Here is a 20,688-nt window from a genome sequence, read left to right as displayed (position 1 = left end):
GATTACTTGGCTGGGTGTCAAGAGGTGTGCGTGTCATTAGGCCAGCTTTAAATATTCCAGGTGAAAAATCTGTAGCCTTTCCTTTATGGGGCAGGAATTTGGGGCCGTCATTGCTCCTGAGGACAGAGACGACTCCAAGTTGTGCTTGGAGGGAACCGTGGGCCTCGTTTACAGGCGTCCCCTCAGGCAACTCCTGGCAAAGGTAGAGGGGCCTTTTCTTATGGCCGGGTCCTCGTCAGCCTGTTCAGCTTGCCTTAGTGTCACTCCCGTCTCCAGGGCACGTGGTCGGCCAGATCGGCCACCTCTGGTAGGTCTCAGGACAATTATCCATGTCTTACAAGTTAAGGAATCTGAGGTTCAAACAGAGTGAGTGGTGAGGCCACAACTGACTTCTGACAACAAAAGCCCACGCTTACCCTACTACATCACACTGCTCCCCACTTTCTACTTTAAATATCCTGTTTTTAATCCAGCTCAGCTACTAAAATCCAAGAGACATTGGTCAGACCTAGTGGAGGAAACGGGTGAAAGGACATCCGAGGAGGGGGCATTTAGCAGCATTCTGGGGCTGAAGCCGGGTGTGGGATGTACTTGCTGGAGCCACTTGGAGGAAAGAGCCCTGGACTGGAGGTGGGGAGCCTGGGGCTGGTCAAGGCTCTCCCCCAACAAACTGCTCTGGGGCTGGGCTTGCCCCTCGCTCCATGTGGAAGCCTGTGAGTCCCCGCCCCCCACCAGGTTCATCTTCTTTACAAGCTGATTTCAAAGGACAACTCTGTACTAGTCCTCATCAGTTTTGCTCTTACCCAGGATAGCCATCTTCCAGCCTTCAAAAGAAGGGGAGAGAATACATTAAGCAACAGACCAGCAACAGACAAGGGTTCTTCTTGCTTCCCCTGCCCCTTCGAGCCCTCCCAAGCAGTCAGAGACAGATGGCAGAGTGAGGACACCCAGCAAGCATGCCGCCTGAGCCTCACTGCCTGTCCCTCCTCTCTCCGGGAGCGGGAGGGCTGACTCTAATTGTACAGAACGGCTATGACTACTGGCCAGCCCCTCCCCACAGGGACCCCTCCCCTTCAAATGTGTTTGGGGTTGAAGGGCCCTAGCTGGCTGTGTGTGCGGTCCAGGCAGTACACTCAAGACAACCATTCTCATAAACAGGAAACATCACGGCCTACAGGATCAGCTTTGTTAGCAGGCCAAAAGAACTCTGATTTCATTTTATAAAGTGAAAGTCATTACACAGGAATGCTTGGGAAACAGGTCAGCAGACCAATCTGAGGATTTTCCCATATGCCACCTCAGCACTAGCCATGGCAGTCACTGCCACTTAGCTGCCGCCACCTCATTTCCCAGTGGGGAGCTGGGACAGGGGATGGCCTTCCCGTCTCCCTCAGGGCACTGTGGCCAGGGACTGGCCCAATTACAGATGGTCTCAAGGACGAAGCAGGGAGCCATGGGGTGTCCTTGAGACCTCCAATGCAAAAGTGGCATTTGTGGACACTGGTCCTGAGGAGGCACATAAATGAACCAAAGCAGAGGGAAATGGGCAAACATGAGACACTGGAGAAAGAAGAGAAGAGAACAATCCTTCAAGCTAAAAATACACAGGGATGTGTTATTTTAGTCTATTTGGCCTCATTTTTCCACAGGGTTGTCTGACATGCTGCCTAGAGACACATTTACAGACTGGAGGAGTAATGAATGACACGGGTCTCTTTAAGTGCTACAGGGCCCTCGTGTTTTCCTCTGTGGAATCTTAGACAACATGGCTAAATCACTTTATACCATAAAACTTTCCTCTTCAGGTCTTGCAATTTTATTTACATTTCTGTAACACACACACACTTGCTACCTTTTAATATAAAAAGTATATATATTCATTTTAAAAAGTTAAAATATAAAAGTACACAAAATAAAAAGAGTGACTTGAAACTTTCCTCTTCAAGGGGAGGCACAGACATCAACCTCGTAAAAGGTCAGGACTCGTGGCCCAGGCGCGGGGTCACAGGAGTTGGGTTCTTCAGAGACTTTCGGAACTTGCTCTGAAGGAAAACCCTCGGCACACACAGGCCTTCTTTTTTATTCACCGTCTCACGAAACACATACTCGTTCACCTCTTCTTCGTAACCTGTGTCCATAAAGAGCCGTGCCAGGAATTCTAGAAGACAAGCAGATCGACAGCGCTCGCAGTCTGGACTCCACTGCGCCACTGAGCAGTGGTGAGGGGGGTGGGAGGCTGAGACAGGGCGTCCTTAATGGAAGGAGAACCTCAACACTAAAAGGTAAAGAAGGTTTTGTTCTGGAAAGTTAACAAACTCCTACTTCTCCCTGTCAAACAAAAACTCCCAAATAAACAATAAGCAAAAAAGTTTAAGAACCTGTAGTACGCCCTCCTTGCCCTACTGTGATTCCCCAAGGACAAGAGTCTGAGTAAAAAGAAACACAATTCCAGACTGGCTGTACTCATGCAAAATGCGTGTGTGCTCAATTTGTTTACATCAAGCACCTCATCTATGCTAACACGAAGGAGGAAAATCGGTGACCAAAGTGGGGAGAAAAAAAATCTTCTGGTGGTGACATACCCTAAGGAAAAGTTAATCCAAGTAATACATCACTACACATTAAGTGAAACAAATAGAATGGCTACGTAGCAAAAACAAAGACTCTTATCGAGGGCATTACTCCGAAGAATGTGCTCTGAAGCACTTTGCAGATATTACTGCATCTTCTCAATTATTTATAATTGGTTTAATCAGATTTCATGAATCCAAAATATTAAAACAAATTTTTAATTTTCACCGCACATTTTTAATGGTTTTGTAGTTTTAATGTTAATCACTCATTTTTAGCTTTATTTTTGAGTTTAAGAGAATATTTCACTTCAAGAAATACAAATGTTGTAAAAATTAGAGCTTAAGAAGGTAATTATCTTGTGGTTCAGATTACAGGCACACCTCAGAGATATTGTGGGTTCGGTTCCAGACCACCACAATAAAGGCAAATATTGCAATAAAGTGAACCACACGAATTTTCTGGTTTCTCAGTGCATATGAAAGTTATGTTTACACTATACTGTAGTCTATTAAGTATGCAGTAGCACTGTGTCTAAAAAAACAATGTGTATACCTTAATTAAAAAATACTTTATTGCTAAAAATTGCTAACCATCATCTGAGCCTGCAGCGAGTCTTAGTAGTAACATCAAAGATCACTGACCACAGATCACCATAGGAAATATAATAATTTATAATAGTTCAAAATATTGCGAGAATTACCAAAATCTGACATAGAGGCATGAAGTGAGCAAATGCTGTTGGAAAAACGGTGCCAATAGACTTGTTCGACACAGGGTTGTCACGAACATCCCATTTACGAAAAATGCAATATCCATGAAGCACAATACAACGAGGTATGCCTGTATTTAACAGGCTTAAAACTAACGTTCAAAATACCTAAAAGACTAAAATCATGCTCGGTGTTTGGATGGTTTTCTTATCAAAAATGACCTTTTAAAGACCCCTCTATAGCAAATTTGTGTAAAAACAGTTTCAATCACTTTTTTTTCTTAAAAATTTGTCTTGATGTGGACCATTTTTGAAATCTTTATTGAATTTGTTACAATATTGCTTGTTTTTTGTCTTGATTTTTTGGCCTCGAGGCATGTGGGGTCTTAGCTCCCCAACCAGGGATCGAACCTGCACCCTCTGCATTGGAAGGTAAAGTCTTAACCACTGGACCGCCAGGGAAGTCCCTCAATCACTTTTATAGAAAAAGGTTTCTTACCTTTGTGAGACTCAAGTAATCTCAAGGCACTACCCTGTCCTATTTGCTTTATTCCTGAGTGGACGAAGTGAAGATTCTGGTTTGCTCTCCCCCCCTTTCCAGCACAGCTCCTGGCGTCATCCACATGGCAGCGCATCAGAGCCTGTCCACTGATCCGGCTCACTAACTGGACACCATCACCAGAGGTGGCTTGTGAGCTCACAGCCGGGGCTGGTAAGTGGTGCGCATGAGCGGGCTTGTTCTGGGACCTTGTGCTTGTGAGCGGGGTACAGTCACCCCCACTCCAACTGGTACCACAGTGACAATGCAATCAAGGAAACAGCAGTCAAGACAGAGTTCAGCAATCTTACCATCAGTGAAAAAATACGATCTGGTTCCATCTTGTCTAACATAAAAGTTTTCTGCAAGTTTGCTGCCGGCTTTAAACCTAAGCATGGCATGATCATACAGCCCATAGTCGCGAAACAAGACACTTTTGCCTGGTTTTAATACCTACGAAACAAAACAGGCTGCACGTAACTCGGGGACCCAGTCAAACAGAGCTTACTATAAAATAAAACCTGATTGATTTAGGGATTAAAATAACCTGCATTTGTGACAGTTATGAAAGGGGCCAGACTGCAATACCCATACTATGAAGGAAAAGGGCCTGATAAGCAAAGGTGTGCTAAGACTTGGCAGTGTCCTGTGCGCTGGAGGGGTACTTCCTGAGCACTAATGAGAGCTCTGTGGAAGGTCCAGTGTCACACAATTAAAGTGTTAAAGACATTAGAAGAAACAATCATACCCTCACTAAAGCACGTTCTCCCACCATTTTATTAGCCATCTCCTAATCCATGACCCTGAAGTCAAATTGTTTCTTTAAAAAAATACGATGTCATTTTCACTTTTTACTGATTTTTTGGCCTTCCTCATCCTGAGTCTCAGCTCTGGTCTCCCAGGCTACAATTCTGTATGGCTTGCCCACCACGCTAACAGTGGACGGCCCGCTATAGCTTACCAGACATTTTCTCATTGGGTCTTCATACAATTCTGGGAGGAAGGAAGGAAGGAGTGTGATTATCCTCTGTGAGACAAGGAAACTGGTAGCAGAAGAGGGAAGTGATTTGCCCACGATCATACAACAGCTACTAAGGAGGGGAGGCAGGACTCACGCTGGGGTAAAAGGCATCACACTGCAGGATCAGGGACGTTTGTTAGCCCTGGGCGGAGTAGGGGCGGGGGGTGTCATTCCAATTCCATCCTCACTACTGACAAGACAAGAGAGGCTGTGAGGGAAGGGGTAACTTGAGTATTCTTCCCACACTGCTGCACTTCTTGATTTGAGGTGAAGCATCCTCACGCTAGTGCAGTGTGTAGAGAAGGGACCAGTGTCAGGCTCCGGTGGGAGTCCCTCACTACAGCCTTTCAGAAATAGCTGTCACAGAGCAGATGTCTCAAAAATTGGAAGGTAAAATCCGCCGGGAGTGGTATAACTACCCCTCTCCTACACAGCAAATAGCCATATGCTTTTCAGAATGAAAAGAAAGTGGTACTTGTTGTGACACTTGCTTTTTATGCGGGGATTCTTTCAAACTGCGTAACTTTACCAAATAAGAGTGGACTTCAAAAGGGGGCATTGATTTTATTAAATATATTCTGCCCCATCACATCAACAAGATGATTTTTAAGACATGACATGTAGCACTTATTATAGTAGATTTCTGATGTAATCTGAGGTGTTTCCTCTTCCTGAATAGAATAGGAAAGATGGCCCATAATACTTCCAAGTGTGCTGCAGATTTTCTCATTTAGCAAATTCTTTTCTTTTTTTTGGCCACGTCCCATGGCTTGTGGGATATTAGTTCCCCAACCAGGGATCGAACCCGCGCCCTTGGCACTGAAAGCACGGAGTCCTAACCACTGGACTGCCAGGGAATTCCGTCATTTAGCGAATTCTTATCAACACAAGCATGCATTTAAAATATTGTCAGTAAAGTGCCTCTTAGATAAAAACATTCATACCTTGGTCAGAAATGCTAAATTTTAAAATGTGAATAATTGAGAAGGAAAAAGTCTGAAAATTTTAGTCTGTGTGAGAAAGAAATCATTCTTAATTTCAGAGGGAAGGAAAGGCTGCACGGGACACTTGCTCAGGAATTTGGGAAATCCTGGTCCATGTCCCAGCTCTTCTGTCAACTGGATGAATGACCGTGGACAACATTTCATCCCTCTGAATGTGTTCTCTCGTCCGTAAGACAGTAGTTATGGTGTAACACCTCCTTTGATGGCGGGGCTGTGCAGCCACCGGCTTTCCTCACCCTCCCAACAGCTCCAGGAAGAGAGCAGGCGAGGTCGACCAGACCCACTCCATGCTGCGTGAGGCTCAGAGTACAAGTGACTCGCCTGGGCTTTCAAGGCAAGTCAGTGGCACAGGGAAGACCAAAATCTCGTCTTCTGATGACAAATTTGGTCTATTTTTATTTTACTGTTCTATTCCAAAACTGAGGGAATTCAACTTTAAGGCTGCCTTTCAGTGTAAAATTATGTGGTTTTAAAATTTCTCAGGTGTTAACATCCTAGAGTAATTAGCTCTACCGTACAACAGCTTATTACTGTAGCTGATCAAGCAAGACTGCAGAGCTGCCCAAAGGGTGCCTGACTGTCAGGGGCTGAGAGTTCGCTTCTTCCAGTAATTTCCCATGAAGCACATGGTCTCAAATTAATGAACCAGTGACTGACTATGCATGACAGCATCACACTGCTGCCATGAACTCATTCCAGGTCAGTTGAAAAAGGATTTCTATTGGGGGGTAAAAACAGGAAGACTGCTGAAATGGAATTTGTTACTATAAGAAAGGGGCCAGGTATGGACTGGGACAGCTCAAGTTAACTTTTCTTTTAATATAACACTTCACTACATACTAAAATATAGACAACATGCTGTATGTTTCCATTTAAGTCAAGAATAGGCATATCCTCATTAATACCCGGCTCGGTCAGACTTAACTTTATTAATCTAATGGTGTCTCATTATGGTTTTATTTTCCATTTCCTGGGTTATTGAGGTTATCTTTTCATATGTTAACTATTTGTGTGTTCTCTTCTATAAATTGACTGTTTGCTCATTTTTCTATTGTCATTCTTACTGTTACTCAGGAATTCCTTATACATTCTGGATACTAAGCCGACCAGGGATCAAAGCCATGGCCCCTGCAGTGGAAGCTCGGAATCTTAACCACTAGACCGCCAAGGAAGCCCCTCAGTTGAATAGATTTTAAGTTACTTTTCCCACCTTGTCTTTTAAATTTCTTTGTATTATATTGTCTTTTGAAGAACAGAAACTCTTAATTTTCTTACCATCATCTTTATGCATAGAATGTTTTCGAGTCTTTGAGAAAATTTTCCCTACTCTGAAGTCAAATATTTTCTCCTATATTTTCTTCTGAAAGGCTTAAACTTTTGTCTTTTCCATTTGTCTTTAAATCCACCTGGAATGACTTTTGTATAGGAGGTGAAGCAGGAATACAATTTTGGTTTTTCCCCACGTGGACTACCAACAGTCCCAGAATCATTTGCTGAGCAGTCCTTTCCCCAGTGATCTTCAATGTCACCTCTATCAACTATCAAATTTCCAATATGGATCTGCTTTTAAGCTATCACATTCCATTTGTCAATTTGTCTGTCCCTCTGCCAACACCATTGTGTCTTAATAATTGTAGTTGTAACAAGCCTTTATATCTGGTAGGGTATAAATCTGCCCATCGCCTTCTTCTTCAAGAGTGTTTTGACTCTTTGTTCCTTCATGTAAATTTAAAATCAGCTGTCAATTTCCTCAAAAAAAAAAAAAAAAGTCTACCAAAAAACTCAAAATCAAACAAAGAAGTAGAACAAAACATGTAACATGAAGCGGAAAAGTAAGATTGCACAATGCATGTTACTCTTTTTTAAGTGTACAGTTCTGTGGCACTGAGTACATTCATCTTACACTTATGTAATTCTGTTAATATTTTCTCATTAGACAATCATATTATCTGCAAATAATGAGCTCTGTTTCTTTCTCATTCTAAAACCCTTTATTCCTTTTTCTGGTCTTCTCCAACTGACTAGGACCTCCAGTATAATGATGGATAGAATATTGACAGTGGGCACTCTCGTCCCCAGTAAAGTTCCAGACACTCCTTACTCTGCCCCTATTACCTCCTACTCCTTCCTAATCCCCAAAACCCTCCATCAGTGAAATCACTGGTATCCTGAATGTTCCCTTCACATTCTTGTGCTAACAAAATCCTGACTGTCCCCTGAGGATGCAGTTTTCCCTGCAACCTCTCAAGTCAGGCTGTGTTTTCTCCCATGGTCCTTGTACCACTGGGCGTGGGAATGGGGCTTGGGTCCTCCTTGCCCCATTGCTACTTTCTGTGCATTCCCCTTTCTCCTCCCCAAGCCTCAGGTCTGAATCTCCTGTCATCAGATCATATCACCCACTATCCCTTATTGTTAGTCATCTATTAGTTCCAGGGTCATTTCCCTCCATTTCATGATGAATGCATCTTCTGGTTTATGCTTTCATCCTCATACTACTCTATTCTTAATTCCCATCAATTTCAACATGCACGTGGATTATGCTTCCAAATATGCTGGCCTCAATGATTTGAGCTTCTCTCTTCCAAAGATCTCGTCCTCCACCCTACCTTAATCACTCGCTCCCACAGTAATGTCCTAAGGTCTTGTCAACACTGTAAAGTATAACCCCTTCATACTCTCAATGTCACACAAGTCACTCTCCGACCACCCCCTCCACCATTTTTCCAGCTCTCTAATTCCCCATCTTTCATAAACCTTCACCTTCACCTGAGCCATCAAATCAGGGATCCTCCCATCGGTCCCCTCTTCCCTCTTTACCCAGCTTAAGTCCCATGCCCATCTGTGGATACACGTTGGGTTCTCATCTGTTCATATGCCAGGGCAGGGAAAGGAGAGGTAAGGAGGAAAAAACCTTACAAAACCTCACAAGCAGAGGGCTAAAACCAATGTGGCAATATCTGAATTTTTTTAAAAATTGTTTTCAGTGAGAATAGTTATTCCCTAACAGGTTTCCAGCGTCTTGAAATTTCTACCTCACTACTCTTTTAAAACATCATGAACCAGGGTTAAATTTTAATGTACAGCTCTACATATACAGAGGCTCTCAACTAATGCCCACTTTCTCAGCTTGCTGGACACTTTCCACTCTCTCTGTAAACAGACTGACTGAAGCCATGACCCCCTGAGCAGGTGAGGCTCCCAGGCTCTCTAGATGGTGCACCATTACACTCCAGGGCCTCCCGGGGAGCTGGTGCTCCCATCAGTCACTGGTGTTCATTCCCAAGCTTGCTCGTGCTGCTGTTCTGAGATTTATCATTATATACACAATATAAACAATGCAATACGAACGTGAACAGAAGGCAGTTTTACTTCCTATGAAAAGTATGTTGAATACTTTGGAAAGACTTGTTAAACAAGCACTGAACAAACTTCTATTTAAGCGTGGGAGAATCAACTATGAAAGTCTGGGTAAAAATATAAAAGACTCTGCCCTCATATTACTTTTCAATTGTTTTTAAGTTCTTGCTGTAAAGAAACCAAAACTCTATTACATTTATGATTTATGTAAGATAAATGGCCCCATACTCAAAGAAAAGGCCTTAGCTCTACATGAAAAGAATGATAAGTGAGTATTAACATATTTTAACTTATAATAAAATGTTTATGGTAAGAAGGTACCATTTTTAAAAATCATTTCTTGACTTAGTTGATTTTAAGTTAATCAACATGGTTACCCACTGTTTGTACAGCTAAGAGAGCCTCTATTGTAGTTTACAAAGCACCTCGTACCTGATCTTACCTGCATCTCACAATAACCCCATGAGTGAAAGACACCCCCATTTTACAGACAAGAAAACTGAGGCCCAGAGAAGAATGAAAAGGTGGCCTGTCTTGAGTCACATGACTTAGGAGTGATGCTTTACTCCCTGAGTGCTTCAGCAGCCTCCTGGTGGCCAAAGCAGCTTGGGTTCTCCCCAGTCTAACAACAATGATGGGAGTAACAACAATGACGACCACAGCTGACTTTTAAAGAGCACTCACCATTTCTAGGCACTGCACTAAGCACTTAAAACACATCTCATATAATCTCCCGCAAATCCTAAGATCTAGGAACTATCATCTCAACATTCCACAGGTAATGAAATGGAGGCTCAGAAAGGTAAAGGAAGTTGCCTACATTAGGGGAGCCAGATTTGATTCTAGGCACCCTGACTCCAGACTGTGTGCTCTTGTGCACTGAACTATGCTTCCTCTCACTTTACAGCAAGACTCCACAGATCCTAGGCAGCTGCAAAATCATCCCTGCTCCAAGGCTGGCCAAGCTCTGAAGGGCAGCGATGGCCACCAGGCAAATGAGAATTTAGGGTGGATGTTTTATGCAGGAGAACTTTCTTACCTACACTGACTACGCAGCCCACCTCGTGAGATCGGGGAGACTCTGTGAATCGAGACAGCACGTGAGCCGCAGAGGGAAGGTAAGTGAAAAGATCAGGACATCTAACCCTCAAGTGCAGGCTCCCAATTACTAACCTTGTAAATGTTTTGTAAGACAAGGTGCATTTTATCAGGGTGAACTGCAGAGAGCACAAATATCAACATGACAACATCCACAGACTCTGGGGGCACGTGTTCCAGAAGGTCATCTTTAGTCAGATCACACTGGAATACCTTGCATCTTTCTGTGTCATATAAAGGATTTTGCTAGAGAGGAGAAAAACACAAAATAATTTTAACACCACATCCACGTTGATACATAGAGAAAAACGCAGCATCAAAAGGAGATCCTATTTCTATGTGTACACTGCTGCACAGAAATCAATGATCACTTTGTAACTGGGTAAAACTGAGTAATGAACCATTTGCACATTAAAGCATGTAATGTTCACTACTGCTGCAACAGACAAGATTTCATTTTAACAAATCACGTTTTTCCTTTTAAAAAAATTTTATTTTATATTGGAGTATATTTGATTAACAGTGTTGTTAGTTTCAGGTGTACAGCAGAGTGATTCAGTTATACATATACATGTACCTATTCTTTTTCAAATTCTTTTCCCATTTAGGTTATTACGGAGTATTGAGCAGAGTTCCCTGTGCTATACAGCAGGTCCTTGTTGGTTACCTGTTTTAAATATATTAACCAATCATTTTTAACTGAGTACACAGTCTATCCCATATTCCAAACTGAGCATTTTAGAAGCATGTAACTCCAGAGGGATGATAATCCAAAACCAGCCTCTGCTCCCTTAACCCTATGAGAAGTCCTTCCAACTTCCTTTATTGAGATGCTCCCACAGTTCTTCTGGGTATATTTTCCCTTGATGCAGCAAGCTAATAAAACCTAACTTTTTTTTTTTTTTTTAACTACAAGTGAGTTCCTGGTACATTTTGGTTGATGGTTTCAACACATGTATAAGAGCATTATGGGAAAAAAAATCAAACTTTTCTTTAATGTGAATAAGGACTTTAATAAAGAGAGAGATATACAAAGTTACTGGATGGGAAGGTTCAATGTTGAAAAGGTGTCAGTTCTACCTATAACTCCTCTTATAAATCCAATGCAATCTCAACTGAATCTCCACAGATTCTAGAAACTTGACAAGGTAAATTTTATTCATCTGGAAGTGAAAATCTTGAGGAATAGCCAAGATTATTTTTTTTTTGATAGTGGCCATCCTAATGGCTGTGAGGTGATATCACATTGTGGGGTTTTTTTTTTTGTTTTTAATGTATTTATTTTATTGATTTATTTTTTTTGGCTGTGTTGGGTCTTCACTGCTGTGCACGGGCTTTCTCTAGTTGCAGTGAGCAGGGGTTACTCTTCATTGCGGTGTGCGGGCTTCTCATTGCGGTGGCTTCTCTTGTTGCACAGTAAGGGCTCTAGGCACGTGGGCTTCAGTAGTTGCAGCATGCAGGCTCAGTAGTTGTGGCTCACGGGCTCTAGAGCACAGGCTCAGTAGTTGTGGCACACGGGCTTAGCTGCTCCACGGCATGTGGGATCTTCCCGGACCAGGGCTCGAACCCGTATCCCCTGCACTGGCAGGTGGATTCTTAACCACTGTGCCAACAGGGAAGTCCACCAAGATGATTTTTAAATGAAGAACAGTGGAAGAGGAGGCACACTACTGGACATCAAAACACATTACAAAATGAAGTACTAAAACAGTGTGGTTTGAGAATGGGGACAAATATATCACTGAGACAACACAGTCCCCAAACAGACCCATGTATAAAGAGGGATCAGTAGTGTATATGACAGAAGAGAGATGACAAAAATGGCAATTAGATTAAAAAAAAAGGTAGATAATAGGGACTTCCCTGGTGGCGTAGTTGTTAAGAATCCGCCTGCCAATGCAGGGGACATGGGTTCGAGCCCTGGTCTGGGAAGATCCCACAGGCTGCGGAGCAACTAAACTCGTGCACCACAACTACTGAGACTGTGCTCTAGAGTCCACAAGCCACAACTACTGAGCCTGCATGCCACAACTACTGAAGTCCGCGTGCCTAGAACCCGTGCTCCGCAACAAGAGAAGCCACCGCAATGAGAAGCCTATGCACCACAACGAAGAGTAGCCCACTCTCTCCGCAACTAGAGAAAGCCCGCGCATAGCAACAAAGACCCAACATGGCCAAAAATAAATTAAAAAAAAAAAAGTAGACAATACAGGTGACAATTATCAGGAATGGAAAACGAATTTCTCACTCAATTCACTGTTTGAACAGCTAGCTCTATCCACTTCCGTTAGAGGACAGCAGACCACTTGGAGTAATAAAAGACTTGCAGCTCCAGTGCAGAGATGTAGAGAGGTGGAGAGTATAGCTCCCATCCTTATGGGAAACAAGCTGGACAGAAAGCAACTTTATGTGAACCCATGAAAGAACAGAGGTCAAAGAACCACCAGCCATCCCCAAATCTGGAGAGGGACAGGTGCCTTCAGGGAGACGCAGGACCCAAGCGTTTGCTTACCTGAGGCAGTAGCCTTCAGCCTGGGAAGAGAAAATTAGAAATGTGACAAACAGCTGAAGCCATCGGGATGTTCCCACCCTTTGCAGGTGTTTCCACCAAGGACATCACCAGGCTCTCACAGAGACAATGGTGCTCTTTCTGGTGCTGGACTTTCTCACCTCCTTTAAGGGAGGAAAGGTTTAACCTGCAGGGGAAAAGTCATCTGAGACCTGTATCCTTAGGGCACTGGTGGAGTACCACTACCACTGGGGGAGGGCCCTACTCTTCCCAGACCTAGTCTTAATCTGCAGAGAGAATGGCCTCAAGACCACAGAGGATGACAGAGGTGGGGAAGCGATGGGAGAGAAAAGCTCTATTCCTGGAGAAGCAGAAACACTTGTGAGGGCCACACCCCTAAAACACAGGTCCATTATGTAGTTCAAAAACTGAGAATCAGAACATTAGAGAAAGTCTCTTTCCCCACATACTACCAACAAGTCTCCAGTAATAACAGTGGATTGCTGGGAAAGCTGCAAGAGACAGACTCTTCATGGTGAACAGCACAAAGGGAAGACCCAAAGCCAAGAGGAGCAACAAAAACAAAGTCACCAGAGGAGTTTGAAGTCTCTGAGGCCCATAGCAACAACAAACCTCACAGGTAACTATAGCAACAAGAGACTTCAAATAGAGCCCAACTCCTGTCTAGATTATTACAAATCCTTATTACCTCAGTATCCACTGCCCTATATAACATAGCCAGCTTTCAACAAAAAAGAACAAGGCATACCAAAAGGCAAGAAAAAATATGGTCTGAAGAGACAATCAATCATGAGAACCAGACTCAAATATGACACAGACGTTGGAACTACAGGTTTGGACATTTAAAATAACTGTGATTAACATATTAAAGGCTCTAAAGGAAAAGGTAGACAACATGCAAGATCAGAGGTAATTTCACAGAGAGATAGAAACTACAAAACAAATCGACTGGAAATGCTAAAAACCAAAAGCTTAGTTACAGAAATGAAGAGTGCTTTTGACAGGCACATCAACAGGAATGCCTACCGCCTAAAGAGGAACCAGTGAACTTGATGATAGGACAATAGAAATTACACAAACTGAAGAAAGGGAAAAAAAGTTGAAAACAAAAAACCAGCATCCAAGAGCTGTGAGACAATACAAATGGTATAACATACAAGTAATTGGAATCCTAGAAGGAGAAGAGGAAACAGAGCTGAAGAAATACTTGAAGATATAATGGCCAAACTTTTTCCAGATTGATTAAAAACCATAACCAAAATTTTAAAAAGCATATCTATGTGATTATAGAACCTCTAAACAAGACATAAAACCTTAGTACCTTAAAAGGAAAAGATTATCAGATTGGTTCAAGATGGCAGAGTAGAAGGACGTGCGCTCACTCCCTCTTGCGAGAGCACCGGAATCACAACTAACTGCTGAACAATCATCAACATGAAGATACTGGAACTCACCAAAAAAGATACCTCGTACCCAAAGACAAAGGAGAAGCCACAATGAGATGGTAGGAGGGGCGCAATCACAATAAAAGCAATTCCAATAACTGCTGAGTGGGTGACTCACAAACTAGAGAACACTTATACCACAGAAGTCCACCCACTGGAGTGAAGGTTCTGAGCCCCACATAAGGCTTCCCAACCTGGGGTCCAGCAACGGGAGGAGGAATTCCTAGAGAATCAGACTTTGAAGGCTAGTGGGAATTGATTGCAGGACTTCGACAGGACTGGAGGAAACAGAGACCCCACTCTTGGAGGGCACACACAAAGTAGTGTGCGCATCGGGACCCAGGGGAAGGAGCAGTGACCCCAGGGGAGACTGAACCAGACCTACCTGCTAGTGTTGGAGGATCTCCTGCATAGGCAGGGGGTGGCTGTGGCTCACCGTGAGGACAAGGACACTGGCAGCAGAAGTTCTGGGAAGTACTCCTTGGCGTGAGCCCTCCCAGAGTCTGCCATTAGCCCCACCAAAGAGCCCAGGTAGGCTCCAGTGTTGGGTCGCCTCAAGACAACCAACAGGGAGGGAACCAAGCCCCACCCACCAACAGACAAGCGGATTAAAGTTTTACTGAGCCTCTGCCCACCTGAGCAACAGCCAACTCTACCCACCACCAGTCCCTCCCATCAGGAAACTTGCACAGCCTCATCCACCACAGGGCAGACAGCAGAAGCAAGAAGAACTACAATCCTGCAGCCTGTGGAACAAAAACCACATTCACAGGAAGACAGACAAGATGAAAAGGCAGAGGGCTATGTACCAGATGAAGGAACACGATAAAACCCCAGAAAAACAACTAAATGAAGTGGAGATAGGCAACCTTCCAGAAAAAGAATTCAAAATAATGATAGTGAAGATGATCCAGGACCTCGGAAAAAGAATGGAGGCAAAGATTGAGAAGATGCAAGAAATATTTAACAAAGACCTAGAAGGATTAAAGAACAAACAAACAGAGATGAACAATACAATAACTGAAATGAAAAATACACTAGAAGGAATCAACAGCAGAATAACTGAGGCAGAAGAACGGATAAGTGACCTGGAAGACAGAATGGTGGAATTCACTGCCACAGAACAGAATAAAGAAAAAAGAATGAAAAGAAATGAAGACAGCCTAAGAGACCTCTGGGACAACATTAAATGCAACAACATTCGCATTATAGGGGTCCCAGAAGAAGAGAGAGAGAAAGGACCCGAGAAAATATTTGAAGAGATTAGAGTCGAAAACTTCCCTAACATGAGAAAGGAAATAGCCACCCAAGTCCAGGAAGGGCAGAGAGTCCCAGGCAGGATAAACCCAAGGAGAAACACACCGAGACACATAGTAATCAAATTGACAAAAATTAAAGACAAAGAAAAATTACTGAAAGCAACAAGGGAAAAAAGACAAACAACATACAAGGGAACTCCCACAAGGTTAACAGCTGATTTCTCAGCAGAAACTCTACAAGCCAGAAGGGAATGGCATGATATATTTAAAGTGATGAAGGGGAAGAACCTACAACCAAGATTACTCTACCCAGCAAGGATCTCATTCAGATTTGATGGAGAAATCAAAAGTTTTACAGACAAGCAAAAGCTAAGAGAATTCAGCACTACCAAACGAGCTCTACAACAAATGCTGAAGGAACTTCTCTAAGTGGGAAACACAAGAGAAGAAAAAGACCTACAAAAACAAATCAGTAACAATTAAGAAAATGGTAATAGGAACATATATATCGGTAATTACCTTAAATGTGAATGGATTAAATGCTCCAACCAAAAGACACAGGCTCGCTGAATGGATACAAAAACAAGATCCATATATATGCTGTCTACAAGAGACCCACTTGAGACCTAGGGACCCATACAGACTGAAAGTGAGGGGATGGAAAAAGATATGCCATGCAAGTGGAAATCAAAAGAAAGCTGGAGTAGCAATACTCATATCAGATAAAATAGACTTTAAAATAAAGAATGTAACAAGAGACAAGGAAGGACACTACATAATGATCAAGGGATCAATCCAAGAAGAAGATATAACAATTATAGATATATATGCACCCAACACAGGAGCACCTCTATACATAAGGCAACTGCTAACAGCTATAAAAGAGGAAATCGACAGTAACACAACAATAGTGGGGGACTTTAACACCTCACTTACACCAACGGACAGATCATCCAAACAGAAAATTAATAAGGAAACACAGGCTTTAAATGACATAACAGACCAGATAGATTTAATTGATATTTATAGGACATTCCATCCAAAAACAGCAGATTACACTTTCTTCTCAAGTGCACATGGAACATTCTCCAGGATAGATCACATCCTGGGTCACAGATCAAGCAGGGGACGTGGGCTGGATCCCTGGTCAGGGAACTAAGTTCCCACAAGCCGTGGGGCAACTAAGCCCACACACCACAACTACCAAGCCTGAGCACCACAACTAGAGAGCCCGCACACCACAACTACTGAGCCCGCGTGCTCTGGAGCCTGTGCACCACAACTACAGAGAAGCCCGTGCGCTGCAACGAAGAGCCCGCATGCCGCAACTAAGACGTGACGCAGCCAAAAATAAATAAATAAATAATTGGAGACAGTACTTTTTGCCCATAAGATTGGGAGATACAAAGAAGACTGATGTCAAATGTTAAGGGCATAGAGGAAAAAATATCTTTATACTATTGGTGAAATTATAAATTGGTATAATTTTCTGGATGGAAGCTTGGCATTATCTACTTAAATTTCAACATGTATCCTTCCTCCAAGGAATTCTATTCTATTATTCACCACAGAAATAAGTGCACACATGTGTTTTGGGGCATGTGTACAATTTTGATTACATTAACCCTACTTGTAAGAGCAAAAAATTAGAAACAATTTGAACAATTATCAACAAGGCAATTGTTCCAGTATGGCATATCCGTTCTATGGAATACTACAACAGGTAAATGAAATGCAGTGGACCTACATGTACTAGGATGAAAAACTCGGCAAGATATAACATGGAGCGAAGAAAGCAAGTTATAGTACAATGTGATGCCACTATTTAAAAAGTCTAATAGATGCTAAAACTGTGAAAGGTTGATGGAAAACTACATATTTGCATGTTGCCAAAGTATCTCCCACATATCTGTTAGTGACAAAAAGAAAATACCTGTGCAACAAAGGAATTAGGTAGTTACTACCTTAACCCAGTGATCAAAACTAGCATCACTTACAGCAAGATTACATTGCTGCCTCCTGGTAGGATGCAATATGAAAGAAACAACATCACCTACTAAAGTATTTTTGCCCAAAGTATTTTACCTGATTTAAATCTAACTTCTAGTTTACAGGAAATACAGAAACAAGTTAAACAATGATTAAAAGAAACAATCAGACCCAATTTGGAATGTGGGACCTCATTATAGAAAATGGCTTGCTCTCTGAAAATTCAATGTCAGTGGGGAAAAGGTCAAGGGGAAGGCAGGAATGTTTTAGGCTAAGGAGATTTAAGGTACATAATAAAGTGTAAGATGTAGTCCTTAATTAAATATAGCTATAAAAGACACCTGGGACTATTGGGGGAAATCTGAATCCAGACTGCGTATTAATGACATTAGGGAATTACAGTTATTTTTCGCAGATATGATAAGTATATTGTAGTCATGTAGAAAAAGTCCTCATTTTTTTTGAAGATGTAGGCATACATATTTAGGAGTGAAGCGTGTCAACATTTGTAACTTACTTTAAAACAGTTCAGCAAGTCTATAAAGCAAACATAGCAAAATGCTGGCAATCATTAAAACTGTATACAAGGATAAGGATGTTGTTTGGTATTTCTTTCTACTTTTCTGAATACTGCTATGTTTCTGTATGTATTATACATGTATGTAAACAGGAAAACTAGGTTCACAGTGATCATAGCTGGTTAGCTTCAGGGAGAGGACTGAAATTGGGCAAATGGCTGTAGAAGGCAGGTCCAACAAGTCTAGGAAAATATAACAAAACACACAGCTGGTGCACCAACCTTGACATATTCAACTGCTCTTGGAGAAAAATCACAGGCATAGGCAAAGATATTCGGATCTTCTAAAAGCGGGAATAAACAGTTCCCAACCCCACAGCCAGCTTCAAGCATAGTCAATTTTTGATCTTCAAACTGAGGAAAGAGAACCCAAAGTTACAGTACACTACATCTACATAATGAAGAAAAATCTAAAAGGTCCAGAACACGAGACAAGGTCTCTGTCCCCATGGAGTAGACAATTAAGTGAACTGATTACCCAAAGCCACTGATACCTCGTCCAACACTGGGCAGTTTGGTGTGGAGAAAACACAGCATAATGGTTAACAGAATAGGCTCTGAGGTTAAACCGCGTGCACTCAAATCTGGACTCCTCCCCTTGCCCCGTGTTCTATCATTGGACAAATCACTTAAACAGCTTTGTGCCTCAATTTCATCAGCAAGTGGGGATAACTGTAACACCAAACTTCACCATGTTATTATAAGGCTAAAGTTACAGAACACACGTAAAGTTCTAGAAAACGGGCATGATAAAGTGTTCATCGTTATTATTATGAACCTGTCATTGAAATCATTCAGCATGAATTTAATATTTACAACTTTCAGATTAGCTTTAAAGAAACAGAAAATGCCCCTCCTTTTTTTTTAACAAAAAAAAGCATACAAAAAAAGCATATATTTATCTACTTTTTCTTCTCTTGCCATAATACAGAAGCATGATGCTGATGGCCTGATATGTTGGTGTGAAGTGGCTGAAAGCCCCACCAGTCACTGATTTCAAAATTCTGTGACTGGCCTTTGTTAGACAACAGGACTGCAGTTACAGCGTCGTTTCTCCTCTGTATTATACAACTCAGCAACTGCTAAAACTACTTGAGACAAACAGTGTATATCTAAGGTACAAAAATTTATGAAGCCTCTGAGAGGTTTCATAAATTATCTCACACTCCCCCTGGGAATGCAATAAAGCACCCCTCTTCTACACATTTTAAATGAAGAACAGCTCAAATAAAGTGTAATATGAGTTTACCTCTCTACATGATCTGAGCTCCTCAAACTCTCTGGTGGTCCAGTGTCTATCTTTGAAGAAATTAGTGCTATTTCTTTTGTAAAAAAGGTCCCAGTTCTTCTGAGCCTCTTTTTCCAGTTTTTGCTGTTTAAAATCAGACACTAAAGCTTGGTCTCTTTTCAGTTTCTCCTCTTCTTCAGAGCTGAGAATCCTTGCCTGAAGCCCTTTCCTTTTCAAAGCAGCCATCTCCTAAGTTGATGGTCATATATTTAACACTGCTGGAGATTCTCCTTTCCTGAACAACCTGAGGAATTCAAGCGGATACTGCAGACACAGGCAGGGTTTTCTCAGATGTGGTCCCTCAGGTTGGGTCCAAGCCTCAGGCAGCATCGGGAGTTTCGCAGGAAAAAGAATGAGACTCCGGTTGGGGGGGTTCTAGAACAGTTTTTTAAAGATGCTGAGTTAGTGGTCCTACAACAGTTCTTTCACCTAACAGTTCAACTCAGCAAACATTTACTAGGTGCTGACCTTACACAAATCCCTGCCCCGCTATAGAAGAGGTCACAAAGACCAAGACACAGCCCCTGCCTTCAGAGGGCTGACATTCAGCGGCCAGGGCTCTCACGCACAGAACTGTAATTCAAACCAGAGTAAGTTAACTAATACAAAAAATCGCTCTGGTTTAGAAAAAGGTCACTGCCGAGAACTGACTGAGAAACCTTGGGTTCATCAATGTTCGGTGTCCGTGAAAGGGGTGTCTTACAAACAACCACAACGGCTGCACGAACTGGAAGCGGGTGGTCAATTCACAGACAGAAGGAGGGTCACCGTTTCCAAGGACCGGAGACTCAGTGTTTTTCGGGGAATATGGAGCTAAGCCCGCGTGGCCTGAGTCTCTGAGTCTTACGAACCAGAGGAGGCGTCACTTCCCGGGGACTGAGGCCCTCGCGCCGCCGTCGGCACGCGAAGGGGAGGAAGAGACTCAGAGACGCGTGGCGTGGGGTCCCCAGGACACTCGGGATAACCCGGGCCGCCCGGCCGCCAGGGCCTGAGAGGACGGCGTGAACCTAGTCCGTCGCGCGCTGGGGCCCCGTCATAAGTACCTAGGTTCACCTGGAGGGTGGGGCCGGGCGCGCTGAGCCCTCAGCCAGGCCAGCCTCGGAAGCAAAATTTGGGAGCCACAGCGGCAAGATCCTTCGACTGGACAAACCCCCCGGAAATACCTCGAATCGGGTTTCTCAGGCAGAGTCCTTCTGCCCTGGCACCGCCCCGCCACTTCCGCTCCGGGCCCGGAACTCCCTCCTCGGCGCCGGAAGTTCCGGGGCCCAGCTTCCTCAGAGTCGTGCACCTTCCGGACGC

The 20,688-nt window shown here is 43.0% G+C and overlaps 1 protein-coding gene across 6 annotated transcripts in view; it reads right to left on the bottom strand.

Annotated features, from left to right (window-relative positions):
• METTL6 (methyltransferase 6, tRNA N3-cytidine) overlaps positions 1-20,680 on the bottom strand; it is a 50,546-nt gene extending 29,866 nt beyond the window's left edge. The window contains exons 1-6 of one of the 6 annotated variants that reach the window (XM_007166993.3): positions 20,553-20,680; positions 19,351-19,764; positions 18,324-18,455; positions 10,377-10,547; positions 4,133-4,274; positions 1,794-2,158 (exon numbers count right to left, since the gene is read on the bottom strand). In XM_007166993.3, the coding sequence (XP_007167055.1) occupies positions 1,977-2,158; positions 4,133-4,274; positions 10,377-10,547; positions 18,324-18,455; positions 19,351-19,575 (852 nt within the window). In that variant the 5' untranslated portion in view covers positions 19,576-19,764; positions 20,553-20,680 and the 3' untranslated portion in view covers positions 1,794-1,976. The other 5 variants (XM_007166991.3, XM_007166994.3, XM_007166992.3 and 2 more) reach the window with 5 other exon arrangements.
• Between the last annotated feature and the right edge of the window lie 8 nt (positions 20,681-20,688).

Source organism: Balaenoptera acutorostrata, chromosome 4 (genome assembly GCF_949987535.1).
Source record: "Balaenoptera acutorostrata chromosome 4, mBalAcu1.1, whole genome shotgun sequence".
Classification (NCBI taxonomy): domain Eukaryota; kingdom Metazoa; phylum Chordata; class Mammalia; order Artiodactyla; family Balaenopteridae; genus Balaenoptera; species Balaenoptera acutorostrata.
This window is presented reverse-complemented; position numbering and strand designations above follow the sequence as displayed.